Source organism: Pseudophryne corroboree, chromosome 2 (genome assembly GCF_028390025.1).
Source record: "Pseudophryne corroboree isolate aPseCor3 chromosome 2, aPseCor3.hap2, whole genome shotgun sequence".
Classification (NCBI taxonomy): Eukaryota; Metazoa; Chordata; class Amphibia; order Anura; family Myobatrachidae; genus Pseudophryne; species Pseudophryne corroboree.
In genome coordinates, this window is record NC_086445.1 from 679,504,206 (window position 1) to 679,523,975 (window position 19,770).

A 19,770-nucleotide genomic window follows, 5' to 3' on the forward strand; every position below is an offset into this window, starting at 1 on the left:
ATCTATATTACTATTGGGAAAGGTACCTGAGCACGCTGCTACATATGGTATGTGTGTGTATATGTAGGGGGGCACCAACATTTATCATGCCTCCGGGCGACTGGGACGAACTTACGCCACTGTGGACAGTGCATCTATAAGAGCAAAGATGTGGCTTAGAATTTTGACGTCCTCTGCTCTCAGTCTACTACCTTATGAAGTTTGCCATCTTGAAAAATCTTAACACTAAGTAGCTCACAGACAAAGTAGGTATTTTAGTCTCTAGGCAAAACTAGTATTTAATTTCCCACATTGCCTAATAGACATTGGGATTTAAGATAGTGTCAGCGGAATGGCACCAATCGATCAAAGCTTTCGGCCTCCCAGAATGCAACAGGCCAGTCTTCTATATACCCGCCTCCTGGCTCAGGCAATTCAATTATTTTCCCAAAGCTCAAGGCAGGAGCCTAATCAGGCGAGAAAAACACACACACACATCCATACAAGAGGGAAGAGGTTAGTAAGTGTAAAGATCCTCAAATCAGGTGCGTCAGGGTGGGATCCCTGTGGATACTGTGGACTTTGGAGAAAGCATTATCAAGGGTAAGTCTACCATAACTACTTATTTCTCCTGCAGGATCCACAGTGGTATTCACAGGATAACATTGGGATGTCCCTAAGCAATTTTAGTGGAGGGGACACTCCTGATTGGACAGGAGAATCCTTTGCACAATTGCAGGGTCCTGAGAGGCAAAAGGTATCCAAGGCATAATGTCTAATGAATGTGTTAATGGAAGACCATGTGGCTGCCTTACATATCTGGTCAGCTGAGGCACCACGCTGTGCTGCCCATGAAGGACCTACCTTACGAGTAGAATTAGCCGGAACAGGGAGATCGGCTTGAGAATATGCTTCTAAAATAGTCATCCGAAGCCACCTCGCCAGTGTCTGCTTGTCAGCAGGCCATCCTCTTGTGAAATCATCTAGAGAACAAAGAGTGTCTGTCTTTCTGATGGCACTGGTAAAACGTAGATCCTTAAAGCACCAATGATCCATCTCTTGCAGAAAGGTCCGACCCTTGAAATTACAATTTCTTCATTAAAGTGGAACTTGGAGACGACCTTAGGAAGATATCCAGATTTGGCTCTAATAACTGCTCTATCTGGATAAAAAAAATCAGAAAAGGAGGGGGACAAAACAATGCCCCTAAATCTGAAACTATGCTTTCAGGATGGATGTCATTTTGCTTTCAGGATTGATGTCTCAAGAGCCACTCCGTCAAAGACAGCTGATCCAGGTGCTTGTAATAACAAGGATAGTAGATCTGGACGTTGAAGCAGTAGAAACGGAGTATCCACCGACAGCCTCTGCAGATCTGTGTACCAATGTCTTCTGGGCCATGCCGGAGCTATTAGTATCACGGCGCCCTCGCCCTGTTTTACTTTTCTAATCACCCTGGGCAACTGGCCGATTGGCGGAGACACATAGGCCAGACGAAAGTCCCATCTCATTTACAGAGCATCCACGAAGGTCGCTTTGGGATCCTTTGTCCTCGACTCATATGTGGGAACTTTGTTGTTCTGATGAGAAGCCATGAGATCTATCTCTGGCAGCCCCCACTTGTTTACCAGAATCTGAAAGACCTGGTGAAGCCCGTTTGTTTGCATGAATGGCATGTCGACTGAGAAAATCTGCTTTCCAGTTTAGGACTCCCGAAACGAACACTGCGGACAAGGCCGGATGATGAAGTTCTGCCCACCTTAACGTGCAGCTTACCTCCTTGCCTTTTGGCTGTGAGTTCCTCCCTGATGATTGAAGTATGATACTGCCATTGCATTTTCTGACCGAATCTGGTTTTCCTTGAAGTATGTCCTTTGCCTGAGTGAGTGCCATATATATGGCCCGAAGTTCCAATATATTTTTCGGCAGGCAACTTTCTTCCTTGGTCCACTGCCCCTGGAAGCAGCACTTTTCTGACACAGCTCCCCAGCCCTGAAGACTGGCGTCCATTGTCAGAATCTCCCACTCCAAGATCCAAAAGGTCACCCTTTATGCCTAGATGGGATGTCTGTAGCCACCAGGCTAACGAACTCCATACTTCCTGAGGAAGGACCATAGTCTGAGTTTTTATCGTCTGATGTAATGCATTCCATCTGGAAAGAATCAGACGTTGAAGGGGCCTCGCGTGGAATTCAGCATATTCATCAATGTCGAATGTTGACACCATAGATCCCATCACTTGCATTGCTGCATTAATGGATACTCTTCAACTTTGTAGTAGCTCCTGAATCCCCGTCTGTATTGTGGATATTTTGTTCAGAGGTACAAAAATTCTCTGAAGTCTAGAATCCAATACAGGCCCCAGGTGCAGGATGACTTTGCCCAATTTATGAGCCAGCCGTGGCTTGGTAAACAGTCTATTGTCAATTGTAGATGGCCCTGGAGAGTTTCCTGGGAATGAGCCAGGATTAATAGGTCATCCAGATATAGGAAAATTCTTATCCCCTGACGACGGAGATAAGCCGCCAACACCACCATAATTTTGGTAACCACTCTTGGAGCTGCAGCCAGTTCAAATTGTAGTGCCTGAAACAGAAAATGTTGCCATAGGATATAGCAAACCTGAGATAGCACAGATGGGACGGCGCTATAGGCGCGTCTCATGTGCAGTACTGTGTCTTTACTAAAGCTTTTGACACAGTACAGCACATGAGACTTATCTATAAGCTACAAGAACTGGGGCTAGGAAGCACAATATGCACTTGGATTAGAAAGTGGTTGGATAACAGGGAGCAGCGAGTTGTGGTAAATGGAACTTTTTAGAATTGGACTAAAGTACTAAGTGGCGTGCCACAAGGGTCTGTACTTGGACCACCATTGTTCAACATTTTCATAAATGATCTAGCAGTAGGTCTTGAAAGCATGGTGTAACTTTTTGCAGACGATACCAAACGGTGTAAGGTTATAAATTTGGAGGGAGGTGCCGAGTCTCTGCAGAACGACTTGTTTAAACTGGAAGCATGGGCAGAAAAATGGGGAATGAGGTTCAATACAGACAAATATAATGTAATACACTTTGATAGCAAGAACAAAAATACCACCTACATACTAAATGGGGTAAAACTAGGGGATTCTGTACTGGAAAAAGACTTAGGTGTTCACATACAGTAGATAACAGACTTAGCAGTAGTACCCAATGTAGGATTGCAGCAAAGAAGGCAAACCAGGTATTAGTATGCATAAAGCGGGGAATTGATGCAAGGGATGAGTGTGTTATGCTCCCATTATATAAATCCCTAGTGAGGCCACACGTGGTATACTGTGCACAATTTTGGGCACCATACTTCAAAAAGGATATCCTGGAACTAGAAAAGGCGGCGACCAAATTGATTAAGGGGATGGAGATGCTAGAATACGAGGAAAGGGTTGATAGGCTAGGCATGTTCACACTGGAAAAAGAGGATATTAAAGAGGGGACATGATTAACATTTACAAATATATAAGGGGACAATACACAGAACTTGCGGAGTATTTGTTTTTGGCAAGATCAAACGGAAATGACACGTGGTCATCCATTTAGATCAGAGGAAAGGAGATTTCACACACAGAGACAAAAACGGTTTCTTCACAATAAAGACAATACGTATTTGGAATTCCCTGCCTGAAAGATTAGTAATGGCAGGCTCTGCCATTACTTTTAAAAATGGGCTAGATAAATTTCTAATGGATACTGATATACAGGGTTATGGTGGGTAGATTACGCACTAAATAAAAAAAAATAAGAATTTACTTACCGATAATTCTATTTCTCATAGTCCGTAGTGGATGCTGGGGACTCCGAAAGGACCATGGGGAATAGCGGCTCCGCAGGAGACTGGGCACATCTAAAGAAAGCTTTAGGACTAACTGGTGTGCACTGGCTCCTCCCCCTATGACCCTCCTCCAAGCCTCAGTTAGGATACTGTGCCCGGACGAGCGTACACAATAAGGAAGGATTTTGAATCCCGGGTAAGACTCATACCAGCCACACCAATCACACCGTACAACTTGTGATCTGAACCCAGTTAACAGCATGATAACAGAAGGAGCCTCTGAAAAGATGGCTCACAACAACAATAACCCGATTTTTGTAACAATAACTATGTACAAGTAATGCAGACAATCCGCACTTGGGATGGGCGCCCAGCATCCACTACGGACTATGAGAAATAGAATTATCGGTAAGTAAATTCTTATTTTCTCTAACGTCCTAGTGGATGCTGGGGACTCCGAAAGGACCATGGGGATTATACCAAAGCTCCCAAACGGGCGGGAGAGTGCGGATGACTCTGCAGCACCGAATGAGAGAACTCCAGGTCCTCCTCAGCCAGGGTATCAAATTTGTAGAATTTAGCAAACGTGTTTGCCCCTGACCAAGTAGCTGCTCGGCAAAGTTGTAAAGCCGAGACCCCTCGGGCAGCCGCCCAAGATGAGCCCACTTTCCGTGTGGAATGGGCTTTTACAGATTTTGGCTGTGGCAGGCCTGCCACAGAATGTGCAAGCTGAATTGTACTACAAATCCAACGAGCAATCGTCTGCTTAGAAGCAGGAGCACCCAGCTTGTTGGGTGCATACAGGATAAACAGCGAGTCAGATTTTCTGAATCCAGCCGTCCTGGAAACATATTTTCAGGGCCCTGACAACATCCAGCAACTTGGATTCCTCCAAGTCCCTAGTAGCCGCAGGCACCACAATAGGTTGGTTCAGGTGAAAACGCTGGAACCACCTTAGGGAGAAACTGAGGACGAGTACTCAATTCCCCCTGTCCGAATGGAAAATCAGATAAGGGCTTTTACAGGATAAAGCCGCCAATTCTGACACACGCCTGGCCCAGGCCAGGGCCAACAGCATGACCACTTTCCATGTGAGATATTTTAACTCCACAGATTTAAGTGGTTCAAACCAATGTGACTTTTGGAACCCAAACTACATTGAGATCCCAAATTGCCACTGGAGGCACAAAAGGAGGCTGTATATGCAGTACCCCTTTTACAAACGTCTAAACTTCAGGGACTGAAGCTAGTTCTTTTTTGGAAGAAAATTGACAGGGCCGAAATCTGAACCTTAATGGACCCCAATTTCAGGCCCATAGACTCTCCTGTTTGCAGGAAATGTAGGAATCGACCCAGTTGAATTTCCTCCGTCGGGCCTTACTGGCCTCGCACTACGCAACATATTTTCGCCAATTGCAGTGATAATGTTTTTGTGGTTACATCCTTCCTGGCTTTGATCAGGATAGGGATGACTTCATCCGGAATGCCTTTTTTCCTTCAGGATCCGGTGTTCAACCGCCATGCCGTCAAACGCAGCCGCGGTAAGTCTTGGAACAGACAGGGTCCTTGCTGGAGCAGGTCCCTTCTTAGAGGTAGAGGCCACGGATCCTCCGTGAGCCTCTCTTGAAGTTCCGGTTACCAAGTCCTTCTTGGCCAATCCGGAGCCACGAATATAGTGCTTTCTCCTCTCCATCTTATCAATCTCAGTACCTTGGGTATGAGAGGCAGAGGAGGGAACACATACACTGACTGGTACACCCACTGTGTTACCAGAGCGTCTACAACTATTGCCTGAGGGTCTCTTGACCTGGCGCAATACCTGTCGAGTTTTTTAATCATGTGGACGACTTCTGGGTGAAGTCCCCACTCTCCCGGGTGGAGGTCGTGCTGAGGAAGTCTGCTTCCCAGTTGTCCACTCCCGGAATGAATACTGTTGACAGTGCTATCACATGATTTTCCGCCCAGCGAAGAATCCTTGCAGCTTCTGCCATTGCCCTCCTGCTTCTTGTGCCACCCTGTCTGTTTACGTGGGTGACTGCCATGATGTTGTCCGACTGGATCAACACCGGCTGACCTTGAAGCAGAGGTCTCGCTAAGCTTAGAGCATTGTAAATGGCCCTTAGCTTCAGGATATTTATGTGAAGTGATGTATCCAGGCTTGACCCTAAACCCTGGATATTCCTTCCCTGTGTGACTGCTCCCCAGCCTCGCAGGCTGGCATCCGTGGTCACCAGGACCCAGTCCTGAATGCCGAATCTGCGGCCCTCTAGAAGATGAGCACTCTGCAACCACTACAGGATGGATACCCTTGTCCTTGGCGACAGGGTTATCCGCTGATGCATCCGAAAATGCGACCCGGACCATTTGTCCAGTAGGTTCCACTGGAAAGTTCTTGCGTGGAATCTAACGAATGGGATTGCTTCGTAGGAAGCCACCATTTTTACCCAGAACCCTTGTGCATTGATGCACTGAGACTTGGTTCGGTTTTAGGAGGTTCCTGATTAGCTCGGATAACTCCCTGGCTTTCTCTTCCGGGAGAAACACCTTTTTTCTGGACTGTGTCCAGGATCATCCCTAGGAAACAGAAGACAAGTCGTCGGAACCAGCTGCGATTTTGGAATATTGAGAAAACAATCGTGCTGCCGCAACACTACCTGAGATAGTGCTACACCGACCTCCAACTGTTCCCTGGATCTTACCCGTATCAGGGAATCGTCCAAGTAAGGGATAACTAAAATTCCCTACCTTCGAAGGGATATCATTTCGTCCATTACCTTGGTAAAGACCCAGGGTGCCGTGGACCATCCCTACGGCAGCGTCTGAACTGATAGTGACAGTTCTGTACCATAACCTGAGGTACCCTTGGTGAGAAGGGTAAATTTTGACATGAAGGTAAGCATCCTTGATGTCCCGAGACATCATATAGTCCCCTTCTTCCAGGTTCGCAATCACTGCTCTGAGTGACTCAATCTTGAATTTGAACCTCTGTATGTAAGTGTTCAAAGATTTTAGATTTTAGATTTAGAATCGGTCTCACCGAGCCGTCTGGCTTCGGTACCACAATAGTGTGGAATAATACCCCGTTCCCTGTTGCAGGAGGGGTACCTCGATTATCACCTGCTGGGAATACAGCTTGTGAATGGCTTCCAAAACTGCCTCCCTGTCAGAGGGAGACGTCGGTAAAGCCGACTTTTGGAAACGGCGAGGGGGAGACGTCTCGAATTCCAATATGTACCCCTGAGATATTACCTGAAGGATCCAGGGGTCTACTTGCGAGTGAGCCCACTGCGCACTGAAATTCATTGAGAACGGGCCCCCACCGTGCCTGGGAACTGGCTGATCTCTACAGCCTTTTTCCTCTCCCTCTGTCACGAGCAGAAAAGAGGAACCTTTTGTCCGCTTGCCAAAAAAGGACTGCGCCTGATAATACGGCGTCTTATTTTGAGAGGCGACCTGGGGTACCAACGTGGATTTCCCAGCTGTTGCCGTGGCCACCAGGTCTAAAAGACCGACCCCAAATGTCCCCTTTCAAAGGCAATACTTCCAAATGCCGTTTGGAATCCGCATCACCTGACCATTTTACTGGTAGACTTGGACAACGCACTTATACTTGATGCCAGTCGGCAATTATTCCGCTGTGCATCATGCATATATAGAAATGCATCTTTTAAATGCTCTATAGGCAATAATATACTATCCTTATCTAGGATATCAAGTTTTCAGTCAGGGAATCCGACCATGCCAACCCAGCACTGCACCTCCAGGCTGAGGCGATAGCTGGTCGCAGTATAACACCAGTATGTGTGTAAATACCTTTTTGGATACCCTCCTGCTTTCTATCAGCAGGATCCTTAAGGGCGGCCATCTCATGAGAGGGTAGAGCCCTTGTTCTTACAAGCGTGTGAGCGCCTTATCCCCCCTAGGGGGTGTTTCCCAACGCACCCTAACCTCTGGCGGGAAAGGGTATGCAGCCAATACTTTTTAAGAAATTTGTTATCGGGGGGAAACCCACGCATCATCACACACCTCATTTTATTTCTCAGATTCAGGAAAACTACAGGTAGTTTTTCCCTCACCGAACATAATACCCCGTTTTGGTGGTACTCGTATTATCGGAAATGTATAAAAACATTTTCCATTGTCTCAATCATGTAACGTGTGGCCCTACTGGAAATCACGGTTGTCTCTTCACCGTCGACACAGGAGTCAGTATCCGTGTCGGCGTCTGTATCTGCCATCTGAGGTAACGGCCGCTTTAGAGCCCCTGACGGCCTATGAGACGTCTGGACAGGCACAAGCTGAGTAGCCGGCTGTCTCATGTCAACCACTGTTTTTTTATATAGAGCTGACACTGTCACGTAATTTTCAACAGTACATCCACTCAGGTGTCGACCCCCTAGGGGGTGACATCACTGTTACAGACACTCTGCTCCGTCTCCACATCATTTTTCTCCTCATACATGTCGACACAAACGTACCGACACACATCACACACACAGGGAATGCTCTGATAGAGGACAGGACCCCACTAGCCCTTTGGGGAGACAGAGGGAGAGTATGCCAGCACACACCAGAGCGCTATATATATATATACAGGGATAACCTTATATAAGTGTTTTTCCCCTTATAGCTGCTGTATGTTTTAATACTGCGCCTAATTAGTGCCCCCCTCTCTTTTTTCTGTAGTGTAGTGACTGCAGGGAAGAGCAGGGAGCTTCCCTCCAACTGAGCTGTGAGGGAAAATGGCGCCAGTGGCTGAGGAGATAGGCTCCGCCCCCTTTACGGCGGCCTTATCTCCCGGTTTTTTGTATATACTGGCAGGGGTTAAATGCATCCATATAGCCCAGGAGCTATATGTGATGTATTTTTTGCCATGTAAGGTATGTTTTATTGCGTCTCAGGGCGCCCCCCCCAGCGCCCTGCACCCTCAGTGACCGGAGTGTGAAGTGTGCTGAGAGCAATGGCGCACAGCTGCAGTGCTGTGCGCTACCTTATGAAGACAGGAAAGTCTTCTGCCGCCGATTTATGGACCTCTTCTTGCTTCAGCATCTGTAAGGGGGCCGGCGGCGCGGCTCCGTGACCCATCCATGGCTGGGCCTGTGATCGTCCCTCTGGAGCTAATGTCCAGTAGCCAAGAAGCCCAATCCACTCTGCACGCAGGTGAGTTCGCTTCTTCTCCCCTTAGTCCCTCGATGCAGTGAGCCTGTTGCCAGCAGGTCTCACTGAAAATAACAAACCTAAACTAAAACTTTCACTAAGAAGCTCAGGAGAGCCCCTAGTGTGCACCCTTCTCGTCGGGCACAGAAATCTAACTGAGGCTTGGAGGAGGGTCATAGGGGGAGGAGCCAGTGCACACCAGTTAGTCCTAAAGCTTTCTTTAGATGTGCCCAGTCTCCTGCGGAGCCGCTATTCCCCATGGTCCTTTCGGAGTCCCCAGCATCCACTAGGACGTTAGAGAAAAAAAAAAAAAAAAAAAAAAAGAAGAGGAATAAACAGAATGATCGACATTCACACCAGATAAAATTAGTCCTAAAAATAATACAGTGTAGGAGACCACCACAAATGAACTCGATGGATAAACTGTCTTTTTTCAACCTCAGAAACTATATACTATTTTACATGCAGGTAGGCATCCTGGATATCTAGGGATACCATAAAATCCCCTGGCTCCATGGCCAAGATAATGGAACGTAAAGTCTCCATATGAAAATGAGGAACCCAAATGCTCGTATTTGTTCAGAGCTTTGACATTGAGAATGGGCCGGTATGACCCATTCGGTTTCTGTACTAGAAACAGGTTGGAATAGAAACCTTGTCCCTGCTGTGCAGGAGGGACCGGTACTATCACTCCTGATTGTAGCAACTTCTGAACTGCCTCCTGTAAAGCCCTGGCCTTCGTTTCCACAGAAGACAGGCTAGTACAAAAAAAAAAATCTTTGCGGAGGGTGTTTTTTGAAGGCAAACGCATAATCGTGATACCGCTTCTTCCACCCAGGCATCCCTGGTAGACTGCTGACAGATCTGTGCAAATCAGGCTGATGGCTTATCTTCTGATTTAGAAGCCGGTTCTCTGGTAGCCCAATGCTTTTTAGTCTTACCAGACCTGTTGTATTGGGACTGTTTGCCATCACCTTTTCCTTTTCTTGAGACCAAAAAGCTGTGAATTTAGGCTTACATTTGTAAATGGAAGGAAACTTTACTTTCTTGGAGTCTGCTTCTGACTCCAAAATCCTGGTTAACTCTCTACCAAAGAGAATATCTCCAGTAAAATGTAGTGGCATTCTGCCAGGTCTGTGCAAATAGAAGAAATCGACCTCCCACCCTGGGGTCCCCCCAGGTGGAGGCCCATGCCAACAGGCTGACGGCTTATCTTCTGGTTTGGAAGCAGGCCTTCTTCTGGTAGCCCAATGCTTTTTAGTCTTCCCAGAATATCCTGATTGGGACTGTTTGCCGTAACCATTTCCTTTCGCTTTTCCTTGGGTCAGAAAGGACTGAAAAGCTGGAAACCTAGGTTTAGACTTGTAGGCAGAAGGAAACTTCACTTTTTTAGAGTCTGCTTCTGGACTCTAGAATGTTGTTTAATTCTTTACAAAAAAGAATATCTCCAGTAAAAGGCAAAGACTCTAGTACATTTTTGGACTCTGAGACAGCCTTACATGTATGTAGCCAGACAACTCTGCGTGCTGCTACTGCTGAGGCTGATGCCTGAGAAGCTACTATACCCATATCAGAGGCTGCTTCTTCTATAAAGACAGCTGCTTATTTAATATATGCAATATAGGACTTTTGTTCTCTAGACGCCAATGAAAGGTCAGCCCAGGCCTCCACTGCTTTTGCCATCCAGGCAAGCCATGGCCGGCCTCACCGCTGCCCCTGATAAGGAAAAAAAAATAAAATAGGATTTTGGTAACCGGTAAATCCTTTTCTCGTAGTCCGTAGAGGATGCTGGGGTCCACATTAGTACCATGGGGTATAGACGGGTCCACCAGGAGCCATTGGCACTTTAAGAGTTTGAGAGAGTGTGGGCTGGCTCCTCCCTCTATACCCCTCCTACCAGACTCAGCCTAGAAACTGTGCCCGAGGAGACGACATACTTCGAGAGAAGGACTTAAACACAGATAGTGGTGAGATTCATACCAGCTCACACATACAAGGCACGTCAAGACAACTAGCTTGAACTACTCAGCAACAGCTGAAACATTACTTACCAAGTAACAATGCAGTACTCAACTAAAACGAAGTGGTACTGAACCAAATAACATTTTCAGGAAAACAAAGCGCTGGGCGGGCGCCCAGCATTCTCTACGGACTACGAGAAAAGGATTTACCGGTAGGTAACCAAAATCCTATTTTCTCTTACGTCCTAAAGGATGCTGGGGTCCACATTAGTACCATGGGGATGTATCAAAGCTCCCAGAACGGGAGGGAGAGCGCGGAGGCTCCTGCAGAACTGACTGACTGAACTTCAGATCATCAGAGGCCAAAGTATCGAACTTGTAAACCTTTGCAAACGTGTTCGACCCAGACCAAAGTTGCAGCCCTGCAAAGTTGTAATGCCGAGACACCCCGGGCAGCCGCCCAGGAAGACCCCACCTTATGAGTAGAGTGGGCCTTGGCAGATTTTGGACACGGCAATCCAGCCATAGAATAAGCATGCTGGATAGTGAACCTGATCCAGCGAGATATCGTCTGCTTAGAAGCAGGACACCCAATCTTCTTGGGATCATACAGGACAAACAGAGAGTCCAACTTCCTGTGACGAGATGTTCTCTTCACATAAATCTTCAGAGCCCTTACGACATCAAAGGACTTAGATGTAATAGAGGAGTCAGTAGCCACTGGCACCACAATAGGTTGGTTGATATGAAATGCCGACAAAACCTTTGGAAGAAACTGCTGATGTGTCCGGAGCTCAGCCCTATCTTCGTGGAAGATCAAGTAAGGGATTTTACCAGGATAAAGCCTCCAGTTCGGACACCCGCCTAGCAGAAGCTAAGGCCAACAAAGTGACCGCCTTCCACGTGAGAAATTTGACCTCCACCCCCTGTAGAGGCTCAAACCAATCCGACTGGAAGAACTGCAACACCACGTTAAGGTCCCAGGGCGCCGTAGGCGGTACAAAGGGAGGTTGGATATGCAGAACACCCTTCAAAAGGTCTGAACCTCAAGCAGGGCAGCCAGTTGTTTCTGAAAGAAAAATGGATAGGGCCGAAAGCTGGACCTTCACAGACCCCAATCGCAGGCCCATATCCACTCCTGTTTGCAGGAAGAAAAGGAAACGTCCCAGTTGAAACTCCACCGCAGGAAAGCTCTTGGACTCACACCAAGAGACATATTTCTTCCAAATACGATAGTAATGTTTAGACGTTACCCCTTTCCTAGCCTATATGAGGGTAGGAATAACTTTCTTCGGAATGCCCTTCCGAGCCAGAATCAGGCGCTCAACTTCCATGCCGTCAAACGTAGCCGCGGTAAGTCTTGATAGGCGAACGGCCCTTGCTGTAGCAGGTCCTCCCGAAGTGGAAGAGGCCTCGGATCTCCTTGCAGTAGATTCAGAAGGTTGCGTACCAAGCCCTTCTTGGCCAGTCCGGGGCAATGAGGATCGCTTGAACCCTTGTTCTCCTTACAAGCTTTAGGATTCTTGGGATGAGTGGGAGTGGAGGGAACACGTACACTGACTGGAACACCCACGGAGACACCAGGGCGCCCACCGCCACTGCCTGTGGGTCCCTCGACCTGGAACAATAACGCCGAAGCTTCTTGTTGAGATGAGAGACCATCATGTCTATTTGGGGCAAGCCCCAAAGATCCGTTATGTCCTTGAACACTTCCGGATGGAGTCCCCACTCTCCTGGATGGAGATCGTGTCTGCTGAGAAAGTCTGCTTCCTAGTTGTCTACTCCCGGAATGAAGATGGCTGACAGCGCCAACGCGTGTTTTTCTGTCCAGAGGAGTATTCTTGACACCTCTGACAGTGCCACTCTGCTCTTCGTTCCGCCCTGTCGGTTTATGTAAGCCACTGTTACGTTGTCCGACTGCACCTGAATGGCCCGATTTCTTAGAAGAGGGGCCACCTGAAGAAGACCGTTGTATACGGCTCTTAGTTCCAGAATGTTGATGGGCAGGCTGACTTCCAGGCTTGACCACCTTCCCCGGAAGGTTACACCTTGAGTGACCACTCCCCAGCCACTGAGGCTCGCATCCGTTGTTAGCAGGACCTAGTCCTGAATCCCGAACCGGCGGCCTTCCAGGAGGTGAGGCAGCTGAAGCCACCAGAGGAGTGAAATCCTCGCCTTTGGTGACAGACGAATTCGCTGGTGCATGTGGAGGTGAGATCCCGACCACTTGTCCAGGAGATCCAGTTGGAAGGGCCGAGCATGGAACCTCCCGTACTGGAGAGCCTCGTAAGAGGCCACCATCTTTCCCAATAGGCGGATGCATTGATGAACAGACACCCGTGGTGGCTCCAGGACATCCCGGACCATAGCTTGTAACACCAATGCCGCTTCCTGCGGAAGAAACACCCGCTGCACTTCCATGTCCAGGATCATTCCCAGAAAAGACAACCTCTGGGTTGGTTCCAAATGTGACTTTGGAAGGTTCAGAATCCAACCTTGACTCTGGAGCAGTCGTGTTGTGAGGACAATGGACTGCAGTAGCTTCTCCTTGCAAAACGCCTTTATCAGGAGATCGTCCAGGTATGGAATGATGTTCACACCCTGTTTGCAGAGCAATATCATAATTTCCGCCATCACCTTGGTAAATACCCTTGGTGCTGTGGAGAGTCCGAATGGCAGGGCCTGGAACGGATAATGACAGTCCAGCAATGTGAAACGGAGATCAGCCTGATGCGGCAGCCAGATCGAAATGTGAAGGAACGCATCCTTGATATCCAGTGATACCAGGAATTCCCCCTCTTCCGGACCTGATATCACCGCCCTGAGAGACTCCATCTTGAACTTGAACTCCTTTAGAAAGGGGTTCAATGATTTTAGGTTCAGAATGGGCCTGACCGAACCATCCGGTTTCGGTACCACGAAAAGGTTCGAATAGTAACCTTTGGTCAGCATGTGAGGTGGTACTGGCACAATGACCTGTGTCTCCACCAGCTTTTGGACAGCGTCCTGAAGAACTGTGCTGTCTTCCAACAGAGTTGGTAAACCTGACTTGGATAAGCGGTGCGGAGGGAGACTTTGAAATTTCAGTCTGTATCCCTGAGACACAAAATCTAGTACCCAGGGATCCAGGCCGGATGACACCCAGACATGACTGAAATGTCCGAGTCTCGCTCCCACTGGCCCCACCACCGGGGCTAGCAATCCACAGTCATGCGGAGGACTTAGGGGTACTTGCCGCAGGCTTTTGTTCCTGGGTACCTGCAGCGGCAGGTTTCTTGGACTTAACTCGACCTCCCCTATAGAAGGTATTGGAAGTCCTGGCATTTCTAGGCTTGTTAGGCCGAAAGGACTGCTGTGCAGCTGAGGAGAATGATTTCTTCGGAGCAGGTGCTGCTGAGGGAAGAAACGGAGACTTACCCGCTGTGGCAGTAGAAATCCACGCATCTAGAGCTTCCCCAAAGAGAGCCTGACATGTATAGGGCAGCGACTCCACACTTCTTCTGGATTCCGCGTCGGCCGACCACTAGCGCAGCCAAAGTCCCCGACGAGCCGAAACAGACATGGAAGAAATTCCGGCAGCCATGGAACCCAGGTCTTTCATGGAGTCAACCATAAAACCCGCAGAATCATGTATGTTGCGTAAAAATAAAGCAACGTCATCCCTATCCATTGTATCCAAATCCTCAAGCAAGGTAGCCGACCACTTCATTATTGCTTTTGCAATCCATGCATTAGCAATAGTGGGACGTAATATGGCCCCAGAAGCAGTGTACATTGATTTAAGCGTGTTATCAATCTTTCTATCTGCTGGCTCCTTTAAGGCGGTAGATCCTGGAACAGGCAAAACCACCTTTTTTGAGAGTCTGGACACAGATGCGTCAACAATTGGAGGGTTTTCCCATCTTTTCCTGTCCTCGTCAGGGAAAGGAAAAGCTACCAGAACCCTTTTTGGGATCTGAAATTTCTTTTCAGGGTTTACCCAAGCTTTTTCAAAAATAGCGTTCAATTCCTTTGACGCAGGGAAGGTCAGAGAGGCTTTTTTATTTTCTGTGAAAAAAGCCTCCTCAACCTGATCAGGTGTGGTATCATTAATATTTAACACATCTCTGAGCCTCTATCAACAGTTGCACCCCCTTTGCAAGAGATGCAGACCCCCGTAACATATCCCCATCACCATCTGTAGTGTCAGTATCGGTGTCCGTGTCGTCGTGTGTTACCTGCACAAGCGCACGTTTGTGGGGGTATATAGCAGGGTGTCCTGAGGTACCAGACAAGGGCCATACAGCCATAGAGGTCTGCAATACCTGGTTTGCAGATTCATTACTAGCAACCCTGTCAGAAATCTGAGAAATTCAAGTTTTGATAGAGGAAAACCACTCTGGTTCCCTTGCAGGAATCTGTGCTAAACCAGTGCTAACCTGATTACATGGAATGGGATCATCCTGGGAGGATAAATCCTCTGCAGCATATGACAGTGTCCCTGGACATTGCTAAAGGAGACCACCAAACACTACACACACACAGGTGGGGGCAGACAGAGTTTCCCCCAAGAACGGCAAGAGACAGAGATTGGAGCCAACCTACACCAGCGCTTTATCACAAGGAGAAACCCCTTATCTGCGCTGACTTGTGCTCCTTAATAGGACACACAGTCAATATATCAGCCTCCCCTCCCTTCTACAACCCCCTGGTACAGTTATACAGTAAGCTGGAGCTGCTGTGGAGGGACCAGAATCTTCCTTCAGCTACTGCATGCAGGAAAATGGCGCTGGAACGCTGCAGGGTCCGCTCTGAGGAGAAGCTCCGCCCCCTTCATGGCGCTGTCTTCCCGCTCATCTGAAGTTTAAACTGGCCTGAGGATTTGTGCTGGCTGAGATCCCTGGACCTCGACAGGCTTGCTGACCAGTGTGAGGGGTAAGCGCTAGCCCAGGGCGCCCCTCACAGCGTGCGTCTGGTACCGTCCAGGAGCGCGGTTAATACCGCGTTCCATCCCCTGTTGCCATCTTCATACCGGCCCCCCGCTTGCTGGTGTGGGGGGGGTTGGTGACTAACTCACCACTTGCTTCAGCTCTGTAAGGGGTCGGCGGCATGCTGCTGGGGCGAGCGGTTCCCCTGTGGGGGCGAGCGGTTCCCCTGTGGCGGAGACCAATCAGACAACTCTGGAGCTCAGTGTCCAGTCAGCGGAGTCAGTGGCTCAGACCCCGCAGGGCGGACACTGCTCCCCCCCTCAGTCCCATGCTGCAGGTAGGCTGTTGCCAGCAGCCTCCCTGTAAAATAATAAACTCTAACTAAACTTCTTTTAGGAAAGCTCAGGAGAGCTCCCCTAGCTGTGACTGGCTCCTCCGGGCACATTTTCTAAACTGAGTCTAGTAGGAGGGGCATAGAGGGAGGAGCCAGCCCACACTCTAAAACTCTTAAAGTGCCAATGGCTCCTGGTGGACCCGTCTATACCCCATGGTACTAATGTGGACCCCAGCATCCTCTAGGACGTAAGAGAAATACGCGCTATAGCCCATTTTTATGTGCTAGAGGCAGTGAGGGACAAAATTAGCGGGTCCTGCAGGACGCTCTCTCTCACTGGCCTGTGCTCCGGAGCCAATACAATTACTCAGTGCCTCACCATCAGTGTCTCGCAGCCCAATGGCTGCCGCAAGCATCTCCTCTTCCAATAGCCATCTATAGGGTCTTCCCATCCAAGCCCGCCTGAGATGTACCCCCTGGCCTCCTGTCTGCCCGCCAGCGTGCCGCTACAGAGACACTGCTTCTTTTGATTACTGTGACGGTCGCTGGGAAGATGCAGAGATACTGGAGCGGGTTAGGATCTCTGTCTGCCTCCGGAAGTGGCAGCCAGGAACATCACGGTGACCAGAGATACGACAAGCCCAGGGAGACTGTCCTCTGAGTTGTGTTGTTGCTGCTAGTAGTGTTACTTGTGGTGAATAGCATACCCCCTTAACCTAGTTCATGTACTGCAGACAGCAGCCTCAATGACTTAGAAGACTGCGTCCCTGGCTGCATGCGGTTGTACTCCCAGTTGAACTTGTAAGCAACCAACATAGGGAGGGAGTAGGTTGGAGGGGAATAAGGCGGCTAATTATCTAAAATGATGGGGGATGGAGCATTGCCCATCATACACTCTTCTCATACCCACACACTGCCCAAAATACACACACCCAGTACCCCCATAGTGGACTATACCTACCCTCCATTTCCCACACAGTGTCCAGCATATGCATACCCACATAATGGCCAGATTATGTACACCCCTACAGTGCCCAGCATACACACCACACCGTGCCCATAACACCATCCATACCCACACAGTACACCCCCACAGTGCCCAGCATACACACCCCTCAATGCCCATAACACTCTCCCACAGTGCCCAGCATACACACCCATTGCTCATAACATCCTCCATACCAACACAGTGCTCATTATACACCCTTCATGCCTACACAGTGCCCAGCATATGTACACCCCACAGTGCCCAGCATACACACCCCACAGTGCCCATAACGCCATCCATACCCACACAGTACTCCGCCACAGTGCCCAGCAGGGTTGCATACAATTTGGCAGCTGTCAATATATTCCGATAGAGACATTCTGCCGGGCAGAATGCCGGCATCGGGGCGAGCGCTAAGAGTTCCCTCGTGGGCTCGCTGCACTTGCCATGCTGCGGGCTCTGTGGCTCGCCACAGGATCTGTTCCCACTCTATGGGTTTTGTGGACACTCACAAGTGGGAATAACCCTGATGCGCAGAGATTCCAACGGTCGGCATTGTCGGCTGTCGGGATTCCGGCATCAGTGTCCCGGGATCCCGACAGCCAGCAAATCCATACCCACACAGTGCTCATTATACACCTCCCAGCCATACACAGTGACCAGCATACACACACTCCCATATCCGCACATAGAGCTCAGCATACACGCACATCTTAGGGATTGCGCTACAGTGGGTAGGTATCAACAAGGACACGGGTGAGCTGAACTTAAAAGGTAGTAGGGAAGCAGGAAGCACTGTATCCTGGGTACTGATGCCTCCATACCCCTAACACTGCCTACAGTACTACCTGCCCCTAACCCCCTCCCTGCCCCCAGTAGTGCCCAAACTTCTAGCTACCCTTACCCCCTCCATTCCCCCAGCACTGCTTGCCCCTAACCCCCTCCTTCCCTGCCCTCATTCCCCACAGTATTTGATGGGACCCAGAAACAGTGGAGTAGGACACCAACTTCCCACACATTTTTTTTCACTGAGCGCGTTTACTGTTTTTATGTAGCCTATTTTTATTGACAAGGTTGACAAAGTTGACAAAGTTGAATGAAGAGATCACAACAGGTAAGGTTTTTCTAGATGACCGTTCCTTCAACATACGGTCTCGGCCTCCACTTGTGATTGAATATTGTCGCTCATTAAGTACACTGAACAAACCCCTAAGGCACGAAGAACTTCACTATAGCACATCTTCCTCTATCAGGTGGATCCATTTACTTTTCCGTTTATTGTTAAAGAAATGAATAACTACTCCCTCCTGAATCATAAACAAGTTATAAAATGCAACTGAACACTACAATCCTTATATTGTGGTGTTACTGCGGACAATCTCTTCTGTTTGGAACCTCAAATATTGGGCCCAAATATCTACTACACTCATACAAAACAAAGGAACAAAGCTCTTAAATCTGCTCATAACGTAATACATAATTTCACCTTGTTAGCAAGTAGTATACAAGGCACAAGATCACCATTTGGTAGTGTCACTTTGCTGTCCAAGTCATTTTTCCACATCTGGCAGCTTCTGAAGGAGTCCGAATTGGTGAGGTCAAACATTATTACACACGCAGAGGCCTGTTTATAATAAAGCCGTGTCATGGAAGTAAATCGCTCCTGACCTGTTGATTAGAAATTTAGATAAAATGGTCTATCAAAAGCAAAGTTACATACAAAGTCTTCATGTTGCACAAGTAACATGCATTAAATTACATAGCGCTACAATAAGCAATTACACCAATTATAACCATTATCCTTTGTTAATTTTAGCATACTTTGATAGAACTTATATTTATATCATTAATATGCAAGGAGAAGGTAATGTATAAATAAGATTTTAAATTACCTACTGGTAAATCCTTTTCTCGTAGTCTGTAGAGCAGGCATTCCCAACCACGGTCCTCAAGGCACACTAACAGTGCAGGTTTTTATGATATCCAGGCTTCAGCACAGGGGACTTAATTAGTAGCTCACTTATTTTGATTTAACCATCTGTGCTGCAGCCTGGATATCACTAAAACCTGCACTGTTGGTGTGCCTTGAGGATCGTGGTTGGGAAAGCCTGCTGTAAAAGGATGCTGGGGTCCACATTAGTACCATGGGGTAGGGACGTGGCACTAAGAATTTGCGAGTGTGGGCTGGCTCCTCCCTCTATGCCCCTCTTACCAGGCTCAGTCTAGAAACTGTGCCCGAGGAGACAGACATGCTTTGAGAGAAGGATTTAACACAGATAGTGGAGAGATTCACACCAGCTCTCTCTCACACACACACACACACACACACACACACACACACACACACACACACACACGGCAAACCAAGCTAACTAGCTTGAACTCAGCAACAGCTGAAAAACATTACTTAACCAAGTAACAAGGCAGTACTTAACTAAAAACAAAGTCGCACTGAATCAGATAACCACTGCAGGGTAACGAAGCGCTGGGCGAGCACCCAGCATCCTCTATGGAGTACGAGAAAATAAGAATTTACTCACCGGTAATTCTATTTCTCGTAGTCCGTAGTGGATGCTGGGAACTCCGTAAGGACCTTGGGGAATAGCGGGCTCCGAAGGAGGCTGGGCACTCT

General features: G+C 48.3%; 1 protein-coding gene across 2 annotated transcripts in view; it reads right to left on the reverse strand.

Moving 5' to 3' along the window:
- RAB29 (RAB29, member RAS oncogene family) overlaps positions 1-19,770 on the reverse strand; it is a 106,867-nt gene that overhangs the window by 18,511 nt on the left and 68,586 nt on the right. For both annotated transcript variants that reach the window (XM_063955153.1, XM_063955152.1), the window contains one exon: positions 18,625-18,806. In XM_063955153.1, the coding sequence (XP_063811223.1) occupies positions 18,625-18,806 (182 nt within the window). The remainder of the gene's footprint in view (positions 1-18,624; positions 18,807-19,770) is intronic.